General features: G+C 38.3%; 1 protein-coding gene across 1 annotated transcript in view; it reads right to left on the bottom strand.

Annotated features, from left to right (window-relative positions):
• ERICH1 (glutamate rich 1) overlaps positions 1 to 22,288 on the bottom strand; it is a gene marked incomplete at its 5' end in the record, with an annotated part of 68,239 nt that overhangs the window by 31,564 nt on the left and 14,387 nt on the right. The window contains one exon of the mRNA XM_082276771.1: positions 7,141 to 7,275. Coding sequence (XP_082132897.1) covers positions 7,141 to 7,275 — 135 coding nt within the window. The remainder of the gene's footprint in view (positions 1 to 7,140; positions 7,276 to 22,288) is intronic.

Here is a 22,288-nt window from a genome sequence, read left to right as displayed (position 1 = left end):
TTTTCTGCACCACAGAAACATATAGGAATGAAAGCTGATTTCAAAGGTAAATTTTTGTTATTGAAATACTTGAGGCTTTTTCAGAAGCATGCAGAAACTAATACAGCATCTAAACATGTACTTTATTTACAGTTATAAAAATATAAATCAAGGATCTTTAATAAACCATTAACAATGCAACCATGGCTAAAGTAAAGCATTACCAGTGTATCACATTACCATGCATTCTTTTCTCCTTAATACATTTTCAGCATTTACACCCTTTCCTAACACCACACACAAATTTGAGCTAAATATCTGGGGCAGAATTCTTTGCCATCTGGCTTCCAAAGCCATTTTCCAGAGGGTTTTTTGGGAGTTTGGGTGGGGGGAGGAGGGTGGTTTGTTTGTTTTGTTTTATGGTATGTGTGTTTTGATGGGGTCTACCGACAATCTTAGAAACTATCATGAAAAACACTGAAGACTTCAGTGACTATACCATGCATTCTACAGTAGACCCATATTCTTGTGAATATATTGGCTTCAGAAGAGGTAAATAGTTAACAGATAGTGGTAGTTAGAAATGACTGGTTTCTACACTGTGCATAAACCTAAATTAGTGATTCCTCCTTACAGCTTCAATTGATAGCCCAGTCCTGTGTTTAAAACCCTTAGTGTACAGCAGTGAGTTTCTTGGTAAATTCCACACTCATCTTCAGGAGTTTCAGACTTGCTTGCTATGAAATCAAGAGAAGTAATTACTCCATTCTAGCTGGCTGCTTGACAGAGCACGGAATTTGCCTGTTAACACTGCTCCAGGACACTGGTAGCCTGGACATGTTTTCCTCTAAGTGCCTGCCCACGCTACACCTTAAACATTTATAATTTGTATCACATTCAGTACACCAGAAAAATTTCCATGGAGATCACACTAGTAAGCTTTTGCAATGCAAAAGTATACCAGCAAGCATCTTCTTTAAAGCATACACTTAATTCTCTAAATTTCAGTATAATAAAAGTTAAACACATAACTAGAATTCCTGACAACTCTTAAATCAGGTGTCACTTTAAAAAGGATATCTTCTTCTGTTCAGATGGAAAAGGAATTAAAAATTTTCCAAAGCAGTATTAGAGAAGTTCATTTAGGTCTTCCTTAACTTTTAATATAATCCCAGTGATGCAATCAACCCGTAACAATGTCAGTGTAAATACAAACATTACTGAATCTAGATTTTTGGTTCTTTAAAAAATTAAGCCAGATTTAACAAATGATTAAATACTTTACCTGAACTTTGAAAATAAAAATGATCATTTAATCTTACTCAATTTCAGAAAGAAAACTGCAGTGGTTTTATCTATTAAGGAATGTCATTGCACCTATCAACAAATACAAGGACTGCCAAGTCCAATATCCAAGATATTGAAGGAAATGACATCTGAAGTACAGAATTCTCTAGCTATAGCTGTCCTACACCTCTATTTCTTTGTGGCATCTTTCATTGTTAACTGATTCCAAAATGTCAAGAGAACTTAGGTTGAAGAAGAAACAGGCTGTAGAGAAGAAAGTTCCTTAACCTCACAGACATCTCTTCTAAGTTATTGATTAATCTATAAACACCACAACATTTTGAAAAAGCTTATAGTAACAGCCTCAACACAGGTGTCATCGTTGCTACAGTTCGCTTTCTGATGATGGCATACACATGAGAATTCCTGAAGCTGTTGATGGCTCAGAAAAACGTGCCATTCACAAACTGGAAGTGATACATTAATTTCTGCAAGGACAAAGCTAAACTACAGAATGTTATCACCTGTAGTTTTATCATGCAAAAATATATTGTTTTAATACTAAAAAGTGACATCCAAACTCGCAGAGAATTAAAAACAGAACACCCAAAATTAACTAGGGGAATTCATCAATAAAAATTAAAACAAAACAAAAGAAAAAAACACCAAAAAACCCAAAAAAACTTAGCCTAACTATCAGAAATACAAAGAGCTCAAACTACCGTATAATCACTGCTCCTTCCTTGCTGAATTATTGAAACCAACTCTTTAAAGTAATAACTCTTTCACAAATAAGTTTTCAACCTGCAAGTCCATGCAACCCTTACTAGAAAAGGAAAGACCCATGCTAACAAAGTTAAGAAACAAAGAGAAGTGAACCTCAAAGTAAGAGTTATAGAAGAAGATGAAAGCAGAATAGTAAAACGTTTTTTTTTCAGCAAGTTGTAAAAAAAATCTACACATCTGTATATCAATCCCATTCACTTATTTATGCTACAATTTTAAATATGATTTGGTGCATCTGTGTTGCAAAAAACTGACTATTATACTAAGTTAAGAGCTGTACTGTAGCACCTTTCATTATTCAGGCATAATTAATGAAGTAATAAATTAGATAGGATTTTTGTTCATAAAAATCCTTTAATAGATTTCTTATTCTATTAAAAAAAATGAACAAAACTGGAAAGAATTTTATTATTTTTAGTTTGCAAATGCAGAATCCTTACTCTGAAACTGCCACAATTCCCTGAATTTGTCTGGTTATAAGCCTTGGGTATTCTCACAGAAGTTGCCACAAGACTCTGGACAGTCAATGCAGGAGCAGCTGACAGAAGGCACTGTAAGACAACCTGATTCACAGGAGGTTTTTTCGTAGCTTTTTCTCTCAAATATAACATTCAGAAAAGCAATTGTAAGTGTTGTTAAACTCCTTTGTTTTCAAGTGAAGTTGAGTTTATTTCATGTTGAGTTTTTTTCCTGAACTCTTTTATTTAAAAGAAGTAATAGCAATGAATACTGTTAAACATTTTGATTTACAGTTAAGAAGCCCTACACAAAAAATATTTATTGTAATATCACTGAGATAACTGTACACATGAATGAAATGATGTGGAATGAGAAGCAGAAGAATTTTTTAATGAACTATTTCTTGAAACTTTTGTCTACTGTCACACCCTCTGATTAATTTGAAAACATATCTAAATCACTGATACATTATTAGTTTCTTCAAAGGTACAGAAACACAAATACTACATGCAGTCATAGAGTTTATATTCTTAAAAAGATGCTGTGAAAAGGGTGATACCTAAAAGAGCTACAAATGTGACTTGAGGATTGAAGTAAATATCTTAGAGCAATACACAAGTGAACCTGTTTAATCAAAAAAATTGATGGTGACTTGATTACTGTGCTTCTTTGTGGGAAGAAGATATTGCTTAATAAAGGCCCTTCATTTTGATGGAGGGAGGCAGAAGAAAGCAATTTTCAAGGTTTTTTTTTTAATGAAATAGAGTGAGACCAATCAACTGTTAGCACTAGAAAGTAGTGGAGCCCCTGTGACATCTTTGAAATGTGGACAGCTTTTTTTGTTCGGTCTGGTTTTCTTTAAGTGCAAAGTGCTGAGCTCAACACGGGGTAAGACCTCTCCAACGGGTACAGAAGATTAAATTACATGGTCTAATGACTCCTCTGGTTTGAAGGCTACAAAAAGATTCATAATGTTGGAGTTTCACAACTGGTGCTACCTATCAGCAAAAAAAGTTTTCTGCTGAACTTAGCTGCTTAAAACATATTATTCCCTTGGTGTGCTAAGCGTGTCAGTTCTGTAATGTATCACATTCCCAACAATTGCCAAGAATATTAGTCAACATATAATTCATAGTAGCATCTCCTTAAAAACAAATATAAGCTTAAGCACAATTAAGTCTTCCTGAAATGGCTGCCTTTAAGTGAATCAAGACACTGCAGACAGGTAAGAGGTTACCTGCATTTTTAGCCCCCTTTTGTTCAGAAGCTATTCTGGACAACATTGATTTCATCCTGACAGTATAAACCATAATGGAACTAGCAGTTTAAACAATAATAATAATGGACAAACCCAAACATATTTTAGAGCTGACAAGGAATTATTTTATAATTTTAATTAACTTCAACTTTTAAACAAATTCTCAAAAACAGTTGATGTTGAAATACGTATTTTAGTGACTGAGTATTTCATTCTTCTAGACTAATTTAACATAATGAAACATCAGCCATGGCACATCTATTCCTCTTAATGATCTTGTTATACTAATTCAGATAGACTCATATTTGGTTTTCTTAATTTATTGAGAGGACATAGCAAATCACAGTGACATATAACTGAAAAATTTAAATCCTAAAATAAGGGTCATATTATTTTATCAAACAGACAAGTTTGATAAACAGTGAAATTATTTTTTGAGTCAGATTTCTTTTTGTTGAATTTCCACATCATTAATTTCCCTTAGTTCTGGGCCAAAAGGCTAGAAAAGGATAGCACAGCAACCTTTTCTTACTCAGTACATAAACAACATGCTCAATTTTTTAGGAAATACAGTGGAAGATTACCTGTTGCCATACAAAATACATCATATAGATAGTATGAGGATTAAAACAATGCATGCACCAGATCTCAACTTCAACTTATGGAGCTGGTCCTTTGGGAATACCTGGGACAATTCTAAACATAATAGATTTATTTAATACATATAAAATATTTGTACATACAGTCATACATGCACCCTCTTTTTCCATCAGTGTCAAAGGTTCTCATTTGAGCTTTCCTTTATCCCTTCAAAAAATATCTAAATAAGGGATATATAACTAAATCTATGTGAGGAAACTAAGTAATCCATGGTGTGATTGCTTAAGATGTTCCTTTTATATTTTATGAACACTGCCTGAAATCACAGACTTCATCCTGCAATAGATTTTATGTGTATGCTTAAATGACATACACAAGTAAAATTAACCATGTCCCTCAACCTTGCAAGATTAGTACAGATCTCCAATTCTGCAATCGTTATTCAGACAAAACAAATAATAAGGGTCTAAGCTGCAGCAAGAAAGATCCAGCATTAAAGGGTAGTGAAACACTAGAGCAAGTAAAAAAGGGCATGTAAGAAAAATCTCCCTATAAAGGTTTTAAAAAAATAATTAGGCAAATACCTGGCAAGAATGACGTCTATAGTCAAACCTACCTTGCAAGGAGAATCACAGATTAAAAACCTTCACTTCAAACTTATCTTTTCTTGATTTCATGACAAAGTGCAAAGCCAAATAACAAACCAATCCAAAAATAAGTCTCCCAAAATTCCAGATCCCATGTTAACTGTCGAAAAAGTGGCTAAAACCCCAAACTTACTCTTCTTGAACAGTGGAACTGGGATCAGCTAACAGAGTTCTCCATCCAACAGTCAATACTGTCACTCAGCAACATCAAAACTCTACTTACTGCTATCATGGTTGAGTACATTTGGTCTGAAATACTAAAGGAAAATATTAAATCTACAAAATGAGCAAGTAAAGGCATTGTTCAATATTCTATCCACTGTAAAACCAGGCAGGTATTTATATGACTCTAAAAAGAGGCAACATAACTCTATCTTAAATTCTGTTCTGCTTAACTGCTTTGCAATATATTAACATCTAATACACACCATACATAATCTGATTTATTCATAGATTTTAAACAGCAGCTGAGTACATTTGCCACAAAAGTTCCATGCTACTGTCTTAATAAGGATGTATCTCAGCTGCAGCAGTGTTCAGCCTGTATGCTAGTGTTTTATTTAAAAGCAACTTAAGTCCCTGTAGAAAACGGAATTTACCTACAAAGTATTATGACGCTTCATTTAGTCTTATCAGCAAAACACAGAAGAAAAAGAAGCATCCCTCTAATATCTGAAAGAAAAGTACATGAAATAATAAACAGAAATTATATGGCATGGAAGGAGAGACAAGGTGCTTCAAGATCAGAATAAGCATCTTGGATCTGACACGCTGGGAAAGAAAAACCCAGTGAACTGTCCAAAGACGGCTCTGCAACTGAACAAAGTTAAGGGTAGCCTAGAAACAGCTTCTGGATTCCAAACACAAATCCTATCTAACTGAGAAGAACACTACCTAGAAGCTCTAAATTAGAACATCCTTCCATTCATAATCCAAAAACTATTAAGATCTACTCTTCTGTTACTCTGATGAAGGTACTTCTTTGTCACTCAAAAATGGTCTTTAAACCATTGCACACCAAGAACGAACATTCTTTATATGCCATCAGTCACACCTTATTTTGCTTCAGTTCCTTGAGCTACTTTGATAGCTTTACTTGTATTCAGATTCTGACTGGAGCTCAGAACAGACCACAGACCCAATTTCCAAGCTGAAAATTCCCCACTGTGGGTACTGTTTGCAAAGGCAAGCAGAATTTGCCTTTCTATATCAGCAAGTTATATCTCAGGTTTTCCTTGCATTTAAGGCATCTCCAGGCTGAAACTGATACTGTAGTTTACTAACTGCTGCTCATCAGGTATTTTACTTCAGCTGCCTTACCTGGGTATCTTCTTTGCTGTAGAATGTCCCTAGCGGCCAATGACAGTGATACACAATTTTGGACAAACATACATCCACAGGAACATAGCAATTGAAAAAACTAAATTCATTTGTCTTGTCTAAGCTTGGGACTTCTTTCTAAAGACAGAATCAACTGAATTCTGGCAATGTCATTCAGAAAACTGTGTATTTAACTGAGGTCAATTTAGAAATCACTTTACAGATTCTGTGCTCCTTTTCTTGTATCCTTTGACAACATCAAATATTGTTTCTGAAGTTATATGGTCACAGTTTCTCATCAGAAAGTCTCTCAACACTAAAGGATTGATATCTCCCCTCTACCAACTCCAGTGATGAATATCTGTTCTGAGAGAGACAAATCTGAAAGGCTGTTAAACCTTTACCCAATTCCTCAGAAAATCAAGAGTAGACTTAGTAAAACAGCTTTATCTAACATTTATTCTTAAAAAAATATGACTGCTAGGAGGCATAATAGGAATATACATGTCATTTGAGTGGGAGGAGCTAAAGACTTTTTCCTCAGTTAGATTCCATCTAACTTCAGTAAGATCTGTGGCACTGCATGGCTATCACCAAATGTTGAATCTAGTCTAGAAACCCAAAACTACGGAAATGAACCCACAGGGATATACATCCTCCTTTTGCTTATGTTGCAAAACAGTGACACCCACTGGCAGCAACAGTTTAAATACCTCACTGTTGCAGTCTGGATCTACTTGATAAGAGCTGCTAAGAAGTTTCCCTTGAGAAAAATTCATCACAGTAACAACCATACAAACTTACCTGTTGAGTCAGCACTACTGCCTGAGTTTTCAGAAACTGCATTACTAAGAGCATCTGGAGTAACTGCAACATAACCCTCTGGAGGAAGATCCACTGTGTAAATTCTTCTTGGAGATGTAACTGTATCATCACTACCTACAAAACAAAATCCAAAGTATCTGGCTCAATATCAGTCTCACTACAGATTTTCTCAAATGTTTTCCCAACTATAGCAATAAGTGATCTCGAAAATCCTTACAGAGGGTCAGGTGTGGAACACTGAAATTATCCTATGACCAACAGAACTGTACCAGATTTCGTAGCATCTACAAATAAACAAATACTCCATGGGTTAGTTCTTTACACCAGAAGCATTTTTTTTCCATTGTATCAGGCAAATCTTCTCCCCTGTCTTCAGAAGAAGCTTCCACTTACAGCGATATTTTAAGAGAGGCTCTAAACATTCTTCCCCATTCAGCATGAGCAGACACTGTTTCTCTAAGAACTGCTTCACAAAAGATGGATGGATGGATGGATGGACGGATGGATGGATGGATGGATGGATGGATGGATGGATGGACGGATGGATGGAGAGATACAAGATTATTATGAAGTGACAGAAGCAAGAGAAAAAGAACCACAAAACTGTGGTTTGCCCATTTGCAGATTTTTTAAACCACAGTCCATGCTTCCCTAAAGGGTGCAAAGATAAAGGGAGTGAGTTTGAAAGTCATACTTGACCAAGCCTCAGCAGTGCCTGCCCAAGAGAACTCACCTCCTCATCCCGTTCTACCTCTTTCTGGGACAAGAAGCGCAGTGTCAAGGGCCACCTTTCCAACTATTTTATTGCACAGGAAACTACTTGTGGTGATGGCAGCAGTGTGTTTTTGTATGATTTCTTTCCCCTTTGAAAGGTATTTAAAAACACATGCAAGAGCAGCAGTAGAAACTTCTCATTTGTTCACCAGACAAGAAGTGACAGAGACACCATCTCTACTCCACTTACATGAAACCTGACGGAATTTCTGGGCAGAGAAGTGAGAACAACAGAGATCAACCACAGCGAGTAAAAAGCCCAGGATGTCTGGGAGTCTCCAGATGTTGCAATGTAGTTTTAGATGGCTCAGTGTGGTTTTTTTTTTAAAATTTTGGATTGTTGGGGTTTTTTTAGTTGTGTTTGTAGTTGTTTTGTTGGGTTTTTCAACACTCAGACAGCTCCATAAGTCAGCAGAGACACAGCACTAGCCGTCCCTTCTTGGGGGCAATGTGTCCCTTTAAAACACAGACAGAGCTGTTAAAATGATATACAGTAAAAACTTTTTTGGCACCTTAATACCACCTTAAAAACCTCCTTACACCACAAGCATATTAGAAGATCCCAGATGATCCAAGTCTATCACCGAGGTGCAGCTATGTGCAACTACAGTTGGACTAATTCCTAAATATTTAAAATACGGTTGTGTCTGATAGATCCCCAACAAGAATTACTTCTATATTTCTAAAATGCAATTTAACTATGCACTGGCATTTCTCACACAGCCTACTTCAAAGACGATACAGTACATTTCTGAACGTTCAAAGTACTTCTGAAAACACCACAGCTGTTGTCATCATGAGGGAATAAACTTCTTTTGAAAACACATTATAATATTATTGTTTTTTTCTTGAACAAGCCAGAAAATTTTCCAGTAAGTATTGATGATACTTACTTTAAGGGATAATAAAGGGAAAGAAATAAATAATTCAGAAAGATGAAGAGCAACTTTGCAGTTTGGAAAAAATCAATTAAAAATTAACATGGAACAATTCTTCAGCAGATCCTTTCCATGCAGATGATGCCAAATCTTTGAACTGGCAGTACTTGCATTGACTTTTTTCCCCCCCATCCAGGTTGTTTAATGATGAAGTGCTAATTAATGACAGTTTTAAATTACAAGGATGTATAAATGTTTGAGCTCCCTTCTGAAGGATTTCAAGTTTCCCCTTTTTTTCCATTTTTATTTAGGTTTTGTAAAACAAAGATAATCAGGGAAACATTAAACCTAATTTACAACCGTCTTGAAAAACTCAAATCCTTTAATCATAAAAGCAGTAGCTATATTGGGACAATAACCTCCCAGACAAAATAGTTACACATAACAGAATGTGAGGGACCATCTGTAACACACATCCTACAAAGAACAACAGTAACAACTCTTACTATGGAAATGAATGATGACTCAAAATTTTTTAGTTTTACCTCTTTAAATGGGAGTCTCTAAATTACATATTTATTCACACCAGATGCATCTTTAAGAAGTTTGCAAGCTCATAAATCAAGCATTAGTCTTTGCTAATCCTGTGCAAGTGTGTCAAACCAAACTGTTACCATATCTACATCTGGATTTTTGCAGTCTGGGGCCAGAGTCTCCCTGGGCCAAAGAGAGATAGGTTGGTAATAAAGTCAAACATTGCTGCAAAGCAAATGGCTGAGCTTATAAAACTGTGAAATAAAGAGGGTTTTTTGCTTAACAAAAGTAATCAGACACTAGAGATGTTAAAGAACGCTCCCCTTTTACTAGTTAGAAGTCATGAATCCCACTTCTGAAGTTTTATTTTATGGAAAAAAAAAGCCCCAACAGCTAAAGGTCATTTACAATGCCCAAAAAACAGCACACATTACTCTTTAAGGCAAACCAAGAATACAGAGTAAATGTTTTGAAACTATTTGTCTTCTATTCATGATCCCCACACAGAGACACATCGCATGTAACTCAGCTGTGTGCACCCAGTAGGGAAAAGCATCTACACCATGCCACTACCAACATTACACCTCCAAGCATGTCAGCTGCTTGTCCAGCTACGTTATTTCTTGCTATCCTACTACAAACAAGTATCGGATCTTTTTAGAGGGAGCTGAAGGTAAAGTTTCCAGCCATATAAAATTGTCAACTTCCCAGTCAGTCATCATCTCAGGTAGGCACTGTATTTTAAGTTTATTCTTCAGCATCTTTAAACTATCCCCTACTTGTAGCTCAGAATGGTGGTACATAACACTAGCATGGTTTCTAGACTGCCTGAACACAAAGCACACGTTTGTATAGCCTTGGTCCTTTGCTTGCTGTAACACTAAACCCTGGACAGAGAGACTGAATCACTTCTGGGTTCTGCGGTGCGTTGGCCCTGGCTAGCAGCCAAACACCCAGCCAGATACTCACTCACTCTCCCCTCAGGAGGCTGAGGGTGGTGTTCATAGTGGGGTGAACAGGACTGAGAGAGCTCGCAGGTCAACAGCAAGGAGAACTTTTCCTCACTGGCTCTTTTCACTCCCAACTTTGCTCCTTCCTATTTCCTCTCACTGCAGGTTACACCCAGTTCCTTCAGAAAGATGGAGCAGTGCAAGGTGGTGGGGGGGACAATGCTTAAAGCCTCTGCTGATCCTTTCTTTACCCCCACAGGAGTTTTCTGTGGGCTGCCATCCTTCAGGAACATTCACTCAACAACAGAGTACCTTCTCCTCCTCTGACCCTACGGTTTCCACTGTTGCCACTCCTTTTAGTTCCCTCCTGTCTTGGGATTGTTTTCTCCTTTCTTAAAGAAGCTTCCTCCAGGGTGCCCCTGCCTCAGCTGTGAGCTCAGCTGTGCTCTGTGGTGGGTGGGCTGGAACTGGCTGTGTCCAGTACAGGGCATCCGCAGCCTCCCCTCACAGAAGTCCGACTGCCAGTGACTGGACGCCAGCACCCTGTACAGTTTTGCAATCAGACAAAAACTTTGTCTTACCCATGAAGCACTTCTCTGCAACTCAGAAAGCTTTGATAACTCACCCAAGTTAAGTTCCCATAGGGCAGAACTCTTAAGAGCAAACAGAGGACCCAAGTCAAGCTAGAAAATCCTGCAGCTCCCCCTGCCAAACAACTCTAAGTTAGGCCAATCTTACCAAGATTGTGATCTTTTCCACAAAATTACGCCTTGGAAACAGCCAGTTACCACTTCTCCAAATAGATGGAAAGAGTTTGTCCCCGAAAACAGGTCTTTATGGAAAAGCACAGTGTCCTAGTTCTGGCCAGGGCAGTTAATTATTTTTCACAGTAGCCAGGTGCAGTGGCACGTGCCTGTAGTCACAGCTGCTGGGGAGGCTGAACCCACCGGAGAGCTTGATCCAGGAGTTCCGGGCTGCCCTGTGCTGTGCCCAGAGGACATGGCCAAGACACCAGTGCTACTCAGTACCACCTTAGTTCCAGGGGCTGGGGAAAAGGGACTCTCGCTTCCAAGAAAAAAGGTGCTCCTTTCCAGTCACAGGGAATTCGCATCAGGCAGAGGAACTGTCTGCCATTGTTTTTCAGTGTCCTGGGCTGGGGTAAGCATTTTGCATGTAAATCATCCTCTCTTTGTACAGTATTGTTATTAGCATTGTTGATGTTAATGTTTGTTTTTTTATCTCATTGCTGTTTCCAGTAAACTATTCTTATCTTGACCTATGATCTCTGCCTTTTGTCTCCCACTGGAGAAGGGGAGGGGAGCAGCTGGTGGTTTTCCTTTTAGTGAGCATACTTACTAAATTTGAGAGTACCATTCCTAAATCATCATACACAGGAAATGAGGAATTGATGCTGGATCAAATACAAGGTCTGAGTAGCTCAGTCTCATACCTTCTACAAAAGTCATTACTGGTAGTAGGCATTTTCTGTGTGATGTTACAGTAGATACGACCTGGACAAAAATAAGGCTTGAATGAGGTCTGTTATTTCCCTTAAAAATTTTGTATTGAAGTATGATTTTACTTATTATGTAAGCTAGAACATGATCCTGTTATAGCTATTCCTCATTTTTATTGCATACAAGTGAGACTATGGCCCCAAACTGACAATTCCCGAGGCACATATAACACACCTCGTTATCTGTACACAGTAACTTTCCCCTTCATTGACTAGCAAGACAAGCATCTATAAAGACAGCACACACAAATCCTGGGCAAGAGTTGTCTCCTTCAGAAACCTTCAAAAACTGAAGTGTACCAAAGGTGATATCAGTGACTAACTGTACACACCTTGAGTACCCTCCTGAACTGCAGTACTGAAAAAGAAATACTTTTCCAGTTGATCAATGTGAAGACATCAAAATATTCTTCAAGAGTATAAACAAATCCAGTGAACCCAAACACCCACCCGTTCCCCAGTATATACTCATTTTCGTTCAGATAATATCCAAGTTCCTGAACATCAAGTTATTTCAGTCTGCCATGATAAGGTATATTAAAGTAACCGCAGGGACATGAGGTGTTACATTATGTACAACCTCGGTTCCCAGGCTGACTTCACATAGGCTTGTTTTCCAGTCTCACATCAACACACACTAGAGTGCTTTCCACAAAGACAGAAGCTTTTAGCTCAAGTAGTCTTCTGTGCAATCGGAAAATACAATCCTTCTCCTTGGAGGGCAGAATTCCTACTGCTTGACTGCAGTCTTCAGCAGGATTCTCTCCCTCAATACTAGAGAAGTCACACTGGATGGAAAAAACAACAACAACAGACTCTACCAGTCACTATAGACTCTACCAGTCACTACTGGTCATCTACTTTACTAAAATGATAACCATTGCACAACAACACACAACAGTGGAAATGCTGTGCTTCTTTGCTCGGTGACTGGAATAGTCGATGAATTATTTCTATAGAAATTCACCACTGCAGGTAGAAACCTGCCTTTCAAAATTATGGAGAGGTACTATAGTTTACAATTACAGTCTAATTCCTTTAGCTTGTTTTAAGACCTCATTATCCTTACTTTATTGGAATAAATAAGGGGAGACACTCAAGCCACTTCTTGGCAGAAAAATGAGATATATATTCCTTCCAAAGATTCTTCATCTTTTTCTAAACAAACAAAAATACTAGTTTTCTGAATTACTTTTGGATATCAAATTATCTCAAATACATTGTTATTGCTGTCATATATTTTATTAGCACCAATACATGTAACAGAATGCTGAAAAGGTTTTTGCTCCTGCAAAGTTCAGAATTTTTAAATTTTATAATTCTGAAGATGCCTGCTATTCTTTATGGAAGGACAAATTTCCCTGTTTGCCAAGTAAAATGCCAAAGTTTATAGTTCTACTTTAAATTGCACAATTACATACATTCACACAATAAAGTGATAAAAGAAAAAGTTCTTATAATTCAAGATACATGTTGTCCTCTTGCTCAGAAAATCCTTAAACAGCAGCTGTTGGAGAACACTGTGGGGAAGCAGTACAATTCACTTATTTAATCCCAATCCTCTTTTTTATAATACTATTGGTCACAACATATTAGTGCAGACAGCAGCACTGAATTTTCTGATTGACCTTAATTTCTGATACTTTATTCAGTTATGTTTACACAAAAACAAGTCCACTACCCTTTGATATTCAGGGAAACCATGTTTTCACTTAATTCCTAGGGTATTATTTTTTAGAATCCTAGCCATATTACAGAAGACTGCCCCCAGTTCTCAGGGTGTATACTATTTGTGCCTGGAAGCATGTTGAAAGTCAAGCCAGTTCATTACAACTCTCCTTCTGACACTTTATATTCCCAGAAGTCCTTCACATCATTGAAAAGAGAAAGTCTAGATTACAGAGGATACTAGACTAGAGCACTGAAAGAAGAAAACAAAACGAGAAAATCCTCAGAAGTACTTCCTCATCATGGTGTTTTCCTCCAGCCTGATGAAAAACAGAAACTTCAAAAGGAAATGGAGGTCAATAAAGACACACCCATTTTATAAGGACCAAAGTCGGGATGGGAAATTCATAAAAAACAAGGAATAAGAGAGCTCAAATTTATTTCCCTCACTGCTTCCCACATGTACACTAACTCTTAGATTTAGTTTATTTTTTAGACACGTAGAAAGGCTGTATTATAGCTCATTTTATTGGAGACAGCACTTACCATTATAACTCAGCTTCAGTTTCACTACATTAGGAATGGCAGACATTCTTTGTCACAAAGAAAAAACTTACAACAAAATTACAATTTCTTCTTACTCTTGTTCTCACTCATTATCTGAGGAAGATGTTTTTGCTTTTTACCTATGAAGCACTAAAATATCTACATTCTCTTGGAAAAAGTAAGGAAACTAAGCACAATACAAAGTGAGAGTGAAGCATGGAATCACCACTGATCGAGGAAACCAAGACACAGAACACTTCTCAGAGGTGAATCTGACTACTGGCAGATGGCGGAATTAAGATTTTGCTGTTTTTTGTTTTGTGAAAGTTGAATATAGGAAGTAATGATGAAACAAACTACACAGCTAAATGGTATATGTGCCCCATATATGCCCTGGTATATGACTATATGCAATATTTTGATTAGATGTCTAAGAATTCTAGCTGTATAAACAGGAACATAAAGCTATCTTAATGTTATGCTAGTACCCAGCTCAATTATTTCTCCTGCTGCAGATACTATTTGTTCACCACACTTTTCAAAAGCCAAATATATCCCTGTCAGTCAATCCTTAAAAAAAAAAAAAAGCAACAACATTGAATCTAAAAGGCCACATCTAAGTTGCAATTACTGAATTATCGTCACTGACGAAGTGATTATGTCATTATTGGAACTTACCTCAAACAAGACCAGAAAATAAATAGATGCGCTTGTAAGAGTAAAAGCAAACAAAATTTAAGATTTTAAAGCCTTTGCCCCTCTAAACTCACATTTTCTATTCCATAACTAGAAGTTATTGGAAACAGTCCATTCTTACTTGCATAAAAAATAATGCAAAGCACAAAAAATTATGGAAAATGATTTGCTCAAAACATAGTTCAGTACCAAGCTTACACTATACACATTTCCACTTTTCAAATAATTGTTAGAGGGTAGAGTTGATAGGAAACCCAAGTAGAAAGTAAGGTTCTATAACAGCAGAAAACATGAGATTTGACTCTGAATAACTGTGATTTTGACAATGGCATCTTAAGTAATAAACTCCCCAGTGTAAACTGGAGCAGGAGTGGTGTCTCACACAACCTTTTTGTCATCAATGCATCAAAAATTATTTCAAACAGGGAGTCAAGGTGGACAGAGGGAATGCTACACACAATTATTATGCTGCAGTTCGATTCAATTTAGTACAATCAGCCATTCTCAAGGTGAACAAGGCTACTTTATCAAGTTCTTAAACAAGTTATTTTTCCATTTACTTTACCAAGATAATTAGTTTTCCTGCAGTTGTCTAGTTTGGGTTTAGAGCTTGTTAACACTTAGAGCTAAAGCTGGCACTGTCTTCCCTACTTAAGCAACCCCTACATACTGTTAGATGAGCTACCTGTTAAATTGCTTTGGGGTCTCACAGAGGCCAGCAGCTCTCCCTATAGCAGCTAAGCTGTTGGAAATGAGCACGTAGAAGAGAAGAATGAGTTAACATAATATACATAAGAACACTGGAAAAGGAAGGAATCTGTCAACCAGCAGCAAACAACTCCAAAACCCACAAAAACATTGCTAGAGGAACTGAAGACTGAACAACAGAACTGTTTCTGTCACAAACAGAAGTTACAGATATTATACATGCAGCCCACTCAGTCTGAACAGAGAAAGGAGGGGTTTTTGTTTGTTTGTGGTGTTTAGGTTGGTTGGGTTTTGGAATTTTTTTCCCTTCTCCCCTAAATCCCGGATTTCTACATTCCCCTAAAGCATGTAGCTATATTGGCTTGTAAAGCTGGCTGGGCACCATTTTTACCACAGCCACCAGAGGCTGGTATCTTCAGCCAAATACTCTACTCCTGGATACATCTGTCCCATTTGCACAGGATAATGGCACTGTAATATACCATGTAATGAGAAAATTTTTAAACCCTTGAGAGAAGACTCTATGAGTGTGTGACAACACTTTATTGTATAATAATTATAATCTCCATTGCTCTTTAGCTTATTCACAATAGACAGCTTTTCAAAGTAATTAACTAAAGCAAAGCTGAATTGTTTAACAAGTCTCTAAAGTTGTTTATTGCATTGAGTACTGCTAGAATTTAATTTCTCAACCATAAGCACTTCATCAACTTGATCAACTAAAAGGCATATTTTTAGACAAGTTTTGTCTTCTAGGCATTTCTGTCACTAGCTTAAGTTTTCTATAGTAGAATGGCTGCAGGAAGACAGGATTAGTATGAGGAAGAACAGAGTCCTGGTGTCCTAGTGATGATTTAAATGCAGTACACTGTCAGCATCAATAACTTCAGTGGAACAAATAAGAAGGAGAACACAAAATAATCACACAGCTGCACTGAATTTTGACATGAATTCCTCAGAGAGGATAACAATGTTGGGATATGTCACATTTGGTAAGACACTCACATTTCTATTTAATGAATAAGGAGTAAATTGCATTTTGTCCATTTATATAGCATAACATGGATTCCAGCTTTTTTAGAAAACTAAAACCTATTAGTAGCAACTGCTTAGTAACATTCCTCATTATTTCTTACTTAAATAAATGAAGGAGAAGAAAATATAAACTGTCTCCACAAGATCCAAAACTCTGGCTAGGCTCTCTGCATTTCAAATTCCTTTTTTCAGAATTAGGGAAAAAGCAAAAATCAAAAGTGGCAGAGCACACTTTATACCGACAAACTGAACACTATATATTTCACTTGAACACAGTTATCCTTCTTCGGCAACTCTAAAATTTTTATTTTTATAAGGAAGATGCTAAATACTGATCAGTAAATCCCAAGCCTTATAAAAAGTAGCTATAATTCTGACCAAGAAAAGGTCAGAGACTAAGGAGGCCATTTCCTCTTACTAGGAAAGGCTAAGGGAGCTGGGCCTGTTCAGCCTCAAGAAGAGATGACTGAGAGGGGACCTCATCAATGTCTGTCAGTATCTAAAACATGGGGTGTCAAGAGAACATTTCCAGGCTCTTCTTGCTGGTGCCAAGCAGTAGGACAAGAGGCAGTGGGCAGAAACTGATGCACAGGAAGTTCGACCTGAAGGTGGGGAAGAACTTCTTTACTGTGGGGCGTTCTGAGCACTGGAACAGATTGCTCAGAGAAGCTGTGAAATCCTGTGCCATGTGCTCTAGGATGACCCTGCTTGAGCAGGGAGGTTGGACCAGATGACCCACTGTGGTCCCTTCCAACCTGACCCATTCTGTGACTCTGTGAAAAAACCAATTCTACAATTAGTAAATCTCTAATTAGAAGCATACATGTCTCTTCTGAATATATACTATAAAGCTACTAAAAATAATTAATGAGGTTTTAAAATATCAACAAAAAGTAAATAAATCACAGAACTGCAGACCTCATGAGAAACATCTCTCATTATATTAATCCTTGTTGCAAGTAGATCTGGCCCTAACAAAGGTCAAAACCAAACAAAACCAATCCTCTGGACAAATCCAAGTGAGCAATTTGTATTTTGAAATGCTCGGTCTTTTGCCAGATACTTTATTTTTTGTGGTACAGCAAGTTTTAAAGCATTTTTAATAGAGTATTTGGAAGCATATTCACAAAATATGCTTAGTTTAGGGAAAGTGTTCTCTTATTTTAGGAGCTTTCAACTTCCCATTTGTTCTCTTTTAATGCTTTGCCTGCCATGAGATTCAGGTTCATTACATGTGTGTAACATGTAAGTGGTTTGAAGTAATAAAGATGGTAATCTAGACCATCTTTAACTTTATGCTGAAGTAAGAAAAAAATCTTTTATTGCATCTTTTGAAATTAAGAACTATAGGTCTTACAATGGATGAATCAAGTTCCTCAAGGGAAGAAGTGTTTAGAAAGTCTTATCTAATTGTCCTGGGGGATAGGAATCCCTACTTTGGTTACATTCATTTTATCACTGAGTATTTTGGTACAAAGGGAGAAAAAAAGTCTGATTTACAACAACTATAATCCAAAGAGAAGGTATATCTTACTATCTATGGCCTAGGATGGAGATTCTGAGCACAGGCAAGTGCTTTGTTTTAGTTTGGGTTTATCATTTGTTTTTTGGTTTTTTTTTTTTTTTTTTTTTTGGTTTTTTTTTGGGTTTTTTTTTTGGTGTAGGTTTTATTGTGTGGGGTTTTTTTGTTGTTGTTGTTTTGTTTTTAAAAATTTCTCTTTTTAAGTAAAAAGATATGACTACTCTCCTTCTTTGGGGCCCAGAAGAAGCATGACACCTCCACATGTTTTCTCCATCCCTAACAGAACTAACACCTTGCTGCTGCCTGTTCCGAGCTTCCCTTCCCCCTCCCCAAGACAAGCCAGGACTTGCCTCTGCCATGTGTTCTGAACCCCTTTGTTCCAAGCGCAGGCAAACCCAAATGTAACTCAAACCCTTTAGCAGTGTCTGATTGGCCGCTCACCCCGGGTCCGCCCCCAGTCCTCCCCTTTCCCCTTCTCCGAATAAAAGAAGGACCCGAGAGGGGGCCCGCCCTCTTTTGGCTTTGCAAATCTTTCTGTGAACATCTGTGTAGTTCTCTTTCTGTCTGAAAGCTTCTAATTGCGGGAATTAGACAAGCTGAAGACTTACTTCTCCCTCTTTGCTTCTACTGGTGCTTTCAGTTTTGCAGCTACTATTGCCACTTTCAGAGCTACTGAAATGCTGGATTGCCCGTGCTATCTCTCTAGGCTGCCCGAGGCTTTCTAAGGCATTGAACTACGAGCCTAGCTGGTAAAAAGCTGTAAGTATCTCCACACCACCTTCTGGAAGAAAATGCAAATACCATTCAGAAGGCCTCTCTATAGTCACAAAGGACAGTGTCCCTCAGAATTTGCCTTCCATCTCCAGTTATTCTGGGTCTTATTGTGAGCTTTGGTTCCAGAACTATGTGAGGAGCTTTATAGGATAACCCTTTCTGATACTAAATTATTAATTATCCAAAATTAAATGAGAACCAATCATTAACATAGGCCCTGATGTTTCATCTTCTTAAGCATCTCAACCTCAACTTGGTCTCGAAAAAAAGAATGTAAACACAAATATTTACAGGATATAAAAGTATGGTCTTAAAAGCCTGCATCCGGAAGGACAATAGAGACATGTCCATAAAATTTAAAGGCAATGCTGCAAACTGCATTCCAATAAAGATCAGTATCTCACAGGGGGAAGGTGGTGGTGGTGGTTTAGCTCAGACAAATTGGTAATGGTATTTTCACAGTCTGAGAATAACTGTTAATAGGACATTGTGATGAGTTTGATAGTAAAATCTGTTATTTAATGCTAGAAAATACTTAAGATTAAGTGTTGGGGTTTTAGGAGCTCTCCTGTTTATTTTTTTTTCTGTTAAAGGAATTTTCCCCATATGTGTTGCTAAGGGGACAAATTGCTCGGTACTTAAGAAAAACAAAAGACCTACCCACTGAGAGTGGAGTGCATCTGGCTACTCTTTTCTTTCACCTGGGTGGTGGACAGTCAGTCCCCGACGTTTGGACAGAGAGAGAGGCTGCTCTCTTCGGCTGTTCTTCCTTCTGCCGGAGAAGCCCCGGGACCCCAAGCCTGCCTCCCCTGCCCCGCTGGGAGCCGGGCCGTGGCCACCCTGCCCCTGCCGTTGCTTTGAGCCTTCGCTACGCTGTAGCTGTGCTCGCCCTGCCTCTCCAGACCTCCGGGGGGTTCCCCGCTTGGATACATCTCGTCTGTCCTCTGGGATTTGTGCTCGTCCCTGCCGTTCCAGCCTGCTGTTCCTGAGAGTCCGGCCGGACACCGGGATCGGCTGCCCAGCGGTTTGTGGAGCCTTTGTTCCATCCCTTCCCGGGATCCCAGGCCGCCAGTGCCGCGTGCTCCCCGAGCTCGCTCCGGAGCGCCCCCTGCAGCCGCGGGGGAACCATCGCACCTGCCCTGCTCACCGGGAGCCGCCAGCGCCCCTGCCGGCTGCGAGCGGAACTGCACCCGAGGGGAAAGGGCCCGACAGCCGAGAAGGCTGGCACTGGGTTTGTGATTGTTTGCTGCTACTGCCAGAGTTATTGCTGTTTGTTTGACTTGTTATACACATATAGATATATAATAGTAAAGAACTGTTACTCCTATTCCTAATACCTTTGCCTGAAAGCCCCTTGACTTCAAATTTATAATAACTTGGAGGGAAGGGGGATCACATCTGCCATTCCAAGGGAGGCTCCTGCCTTCCTTAGCAGACACCTGTCTTTCAAACCAAAACACTAAGTCACCTTATTTTTAAAGTAGTCCTCGACTTTTTATTGACACTAGATTATTTTTATAAGTATTTTGTAGGACTGAAATAATCACTTTCAAACTAGGAAAGAGTTAATATCTACAAAAAAATCCCTCACTTTCCATTGTTGCTTTCAATTAGCTATCTTTGACTATTGCTACTTAAATCACCAGCTACCTTGCAGTTATGCCCATAATCTTTGGTCTGTAAGTAAGAAGTAACTTAAAACAGTTTATGATCAAAAAATTCAATCAACGCTTTTATGTTTTTCCTCCACCAAGGTCACAGAGTTTTTAGCTCAAACCTTCTAGCCTATCTCTAAACGTGTACTTTCAGTGTCCAATGCTATAAAATCACCACACGTAAATGCAAGAGATCCTTAAATTGAAATAAAATCATAGCCAGAAAAGAATGGTTGTCTGTTGGTCTCCCAGATGGGTAATTGATTTATCTTTTTTCCTACGAGTTTATCACTTCAAGGCTTTTTTTTTTTTTTAAGTACTTATATGTTGAACTTGAATCAAGGCCGAACCCGTTCTGTATTACTGTGGCATTTGCATGCCTCCAACAGAAAACAAACTCAATTATAGTTTGCTGTTAATTTCAAAACAGCCTTGTTGCTCTGCTGTGAAAATCCTAAATATAAACCCGTTCTTTTTACTCCATGTTTCCTATCCCATAAGCTATATTTCCCCTGTATTAGGATTCTGAATAAAAAGCTGTTCTTTCATTACCTTGAAGAACACTGCATTAGGACTCAGGTATAAACAAATCAGAGAAGTTATAAATCACAACGTCACGTAAATTCTCCCTCTCACCTCCCATTTCAGTGGGAGTTTTGCCAGGCCCTAATTTATAAGGAATGGTATAGATTCACTACAAATGAAGACAGTTTTAGCTTAAGAAATTACTCCACATTTGTGCATATTCAGCACACCTTTATCATAGAGCAAATAAATAGCCTATTTTGAAAGGACAATTAGTTCCCAGTGCTATCACATATCATTGTACAGAATAAGTTTACTGGTTTATCAACCTTTTGAAAATATGCCTTTCATTACTGACTACACAAAAGAAGTACGAGAAGTACTAATCTAGAAAACCAAATTGAGTATAAAACATATAGAACTACAGAAGTTGAAATTTCCAAGCAATCTTCTATTACAGTAATGGTGTGCTGGTTTTGGCTGGGGTAGAGTTAATTTTCTTCCCAGTGGCTGGTATTGGGCTGTGTTCTGGATCTGTGCTGAACACAGGGTTGATAATATAAAGATGTTCTGGTTATTGCTGAGCAGGGCTTACACAGAGCCAGAGCCTTTTCTGATTTTTGTACTGCCACGCTGATGAGGAAGTTAGGGGTGAGTGGGAGGCTGGAAGGAGACACAGCTGGGACAGGTGACCCAAACTGACCAGAGGGATATTCCAGACCAATTGATGCACATACTGATTCACAGACTTGCGATACTGGCTTGACCTCAGACCTGCCTTGTCACTATTAACTTTCCTGGTGTCACTGGACTGTTGGTTGAACCTGGTTACTGTTAACAGGCATGTTCTGCTCTTCTTTGCCAGGCACTGTGGGACTGCTTCCACAGTGATGACACAGCTCCTGTGCCTGCCTTGTCCCAGCTAGACTTCCCTCACCTTCCCTTTGCTGCTCTCCCAGACACATCTGAGCTCAGTCAGGCATCCTGCCACATTTGCTTAGCTTTCTGCATGTCAAAATAAGCCATTCTTGTGCTTTGAGAGGTTATTCTTGAAAACCAGCTCTTCAGAGCTCCTTTGCAATTCAGACCAATCCTCTAATTAGTCCTACGAAGCAGACCCCTGAACAGGACAAACACCTGTTAATATGTAGCACACAGTTCTAACCCTACTCATCATTCTGCTCACTTCTTTCTGGACTTTCTCTCCTGCCCTAGACCACATCCACTATCAATTCTTCCCTGTGGGCAAGTAAGAAGGAGAGCTGAGCATCTCCCCTGGAGAAATCTTTTTATACTCTTGGGAAACATACTTTTCTATTTCAAGTCAGTTTAACAACCTTCTAGTT

Source organism: Coloeus monedula, assembly GCF_965178545.1.
Source record: "Coloeus monedula genome assembly, chromosome: 2".
In the NCBI taxonomy this organism is placed as follows: Eukaryota; Metazoa; Chordata; class Aves; order Passeriformes; family Corvidae; genus Coloeus; species Coloeus monedula.
The sequence above is the reverse complement of the archived record's forward strand: the minus strand, read 5'-3'. Positions and strand labels throughout refer to the sequence as shown.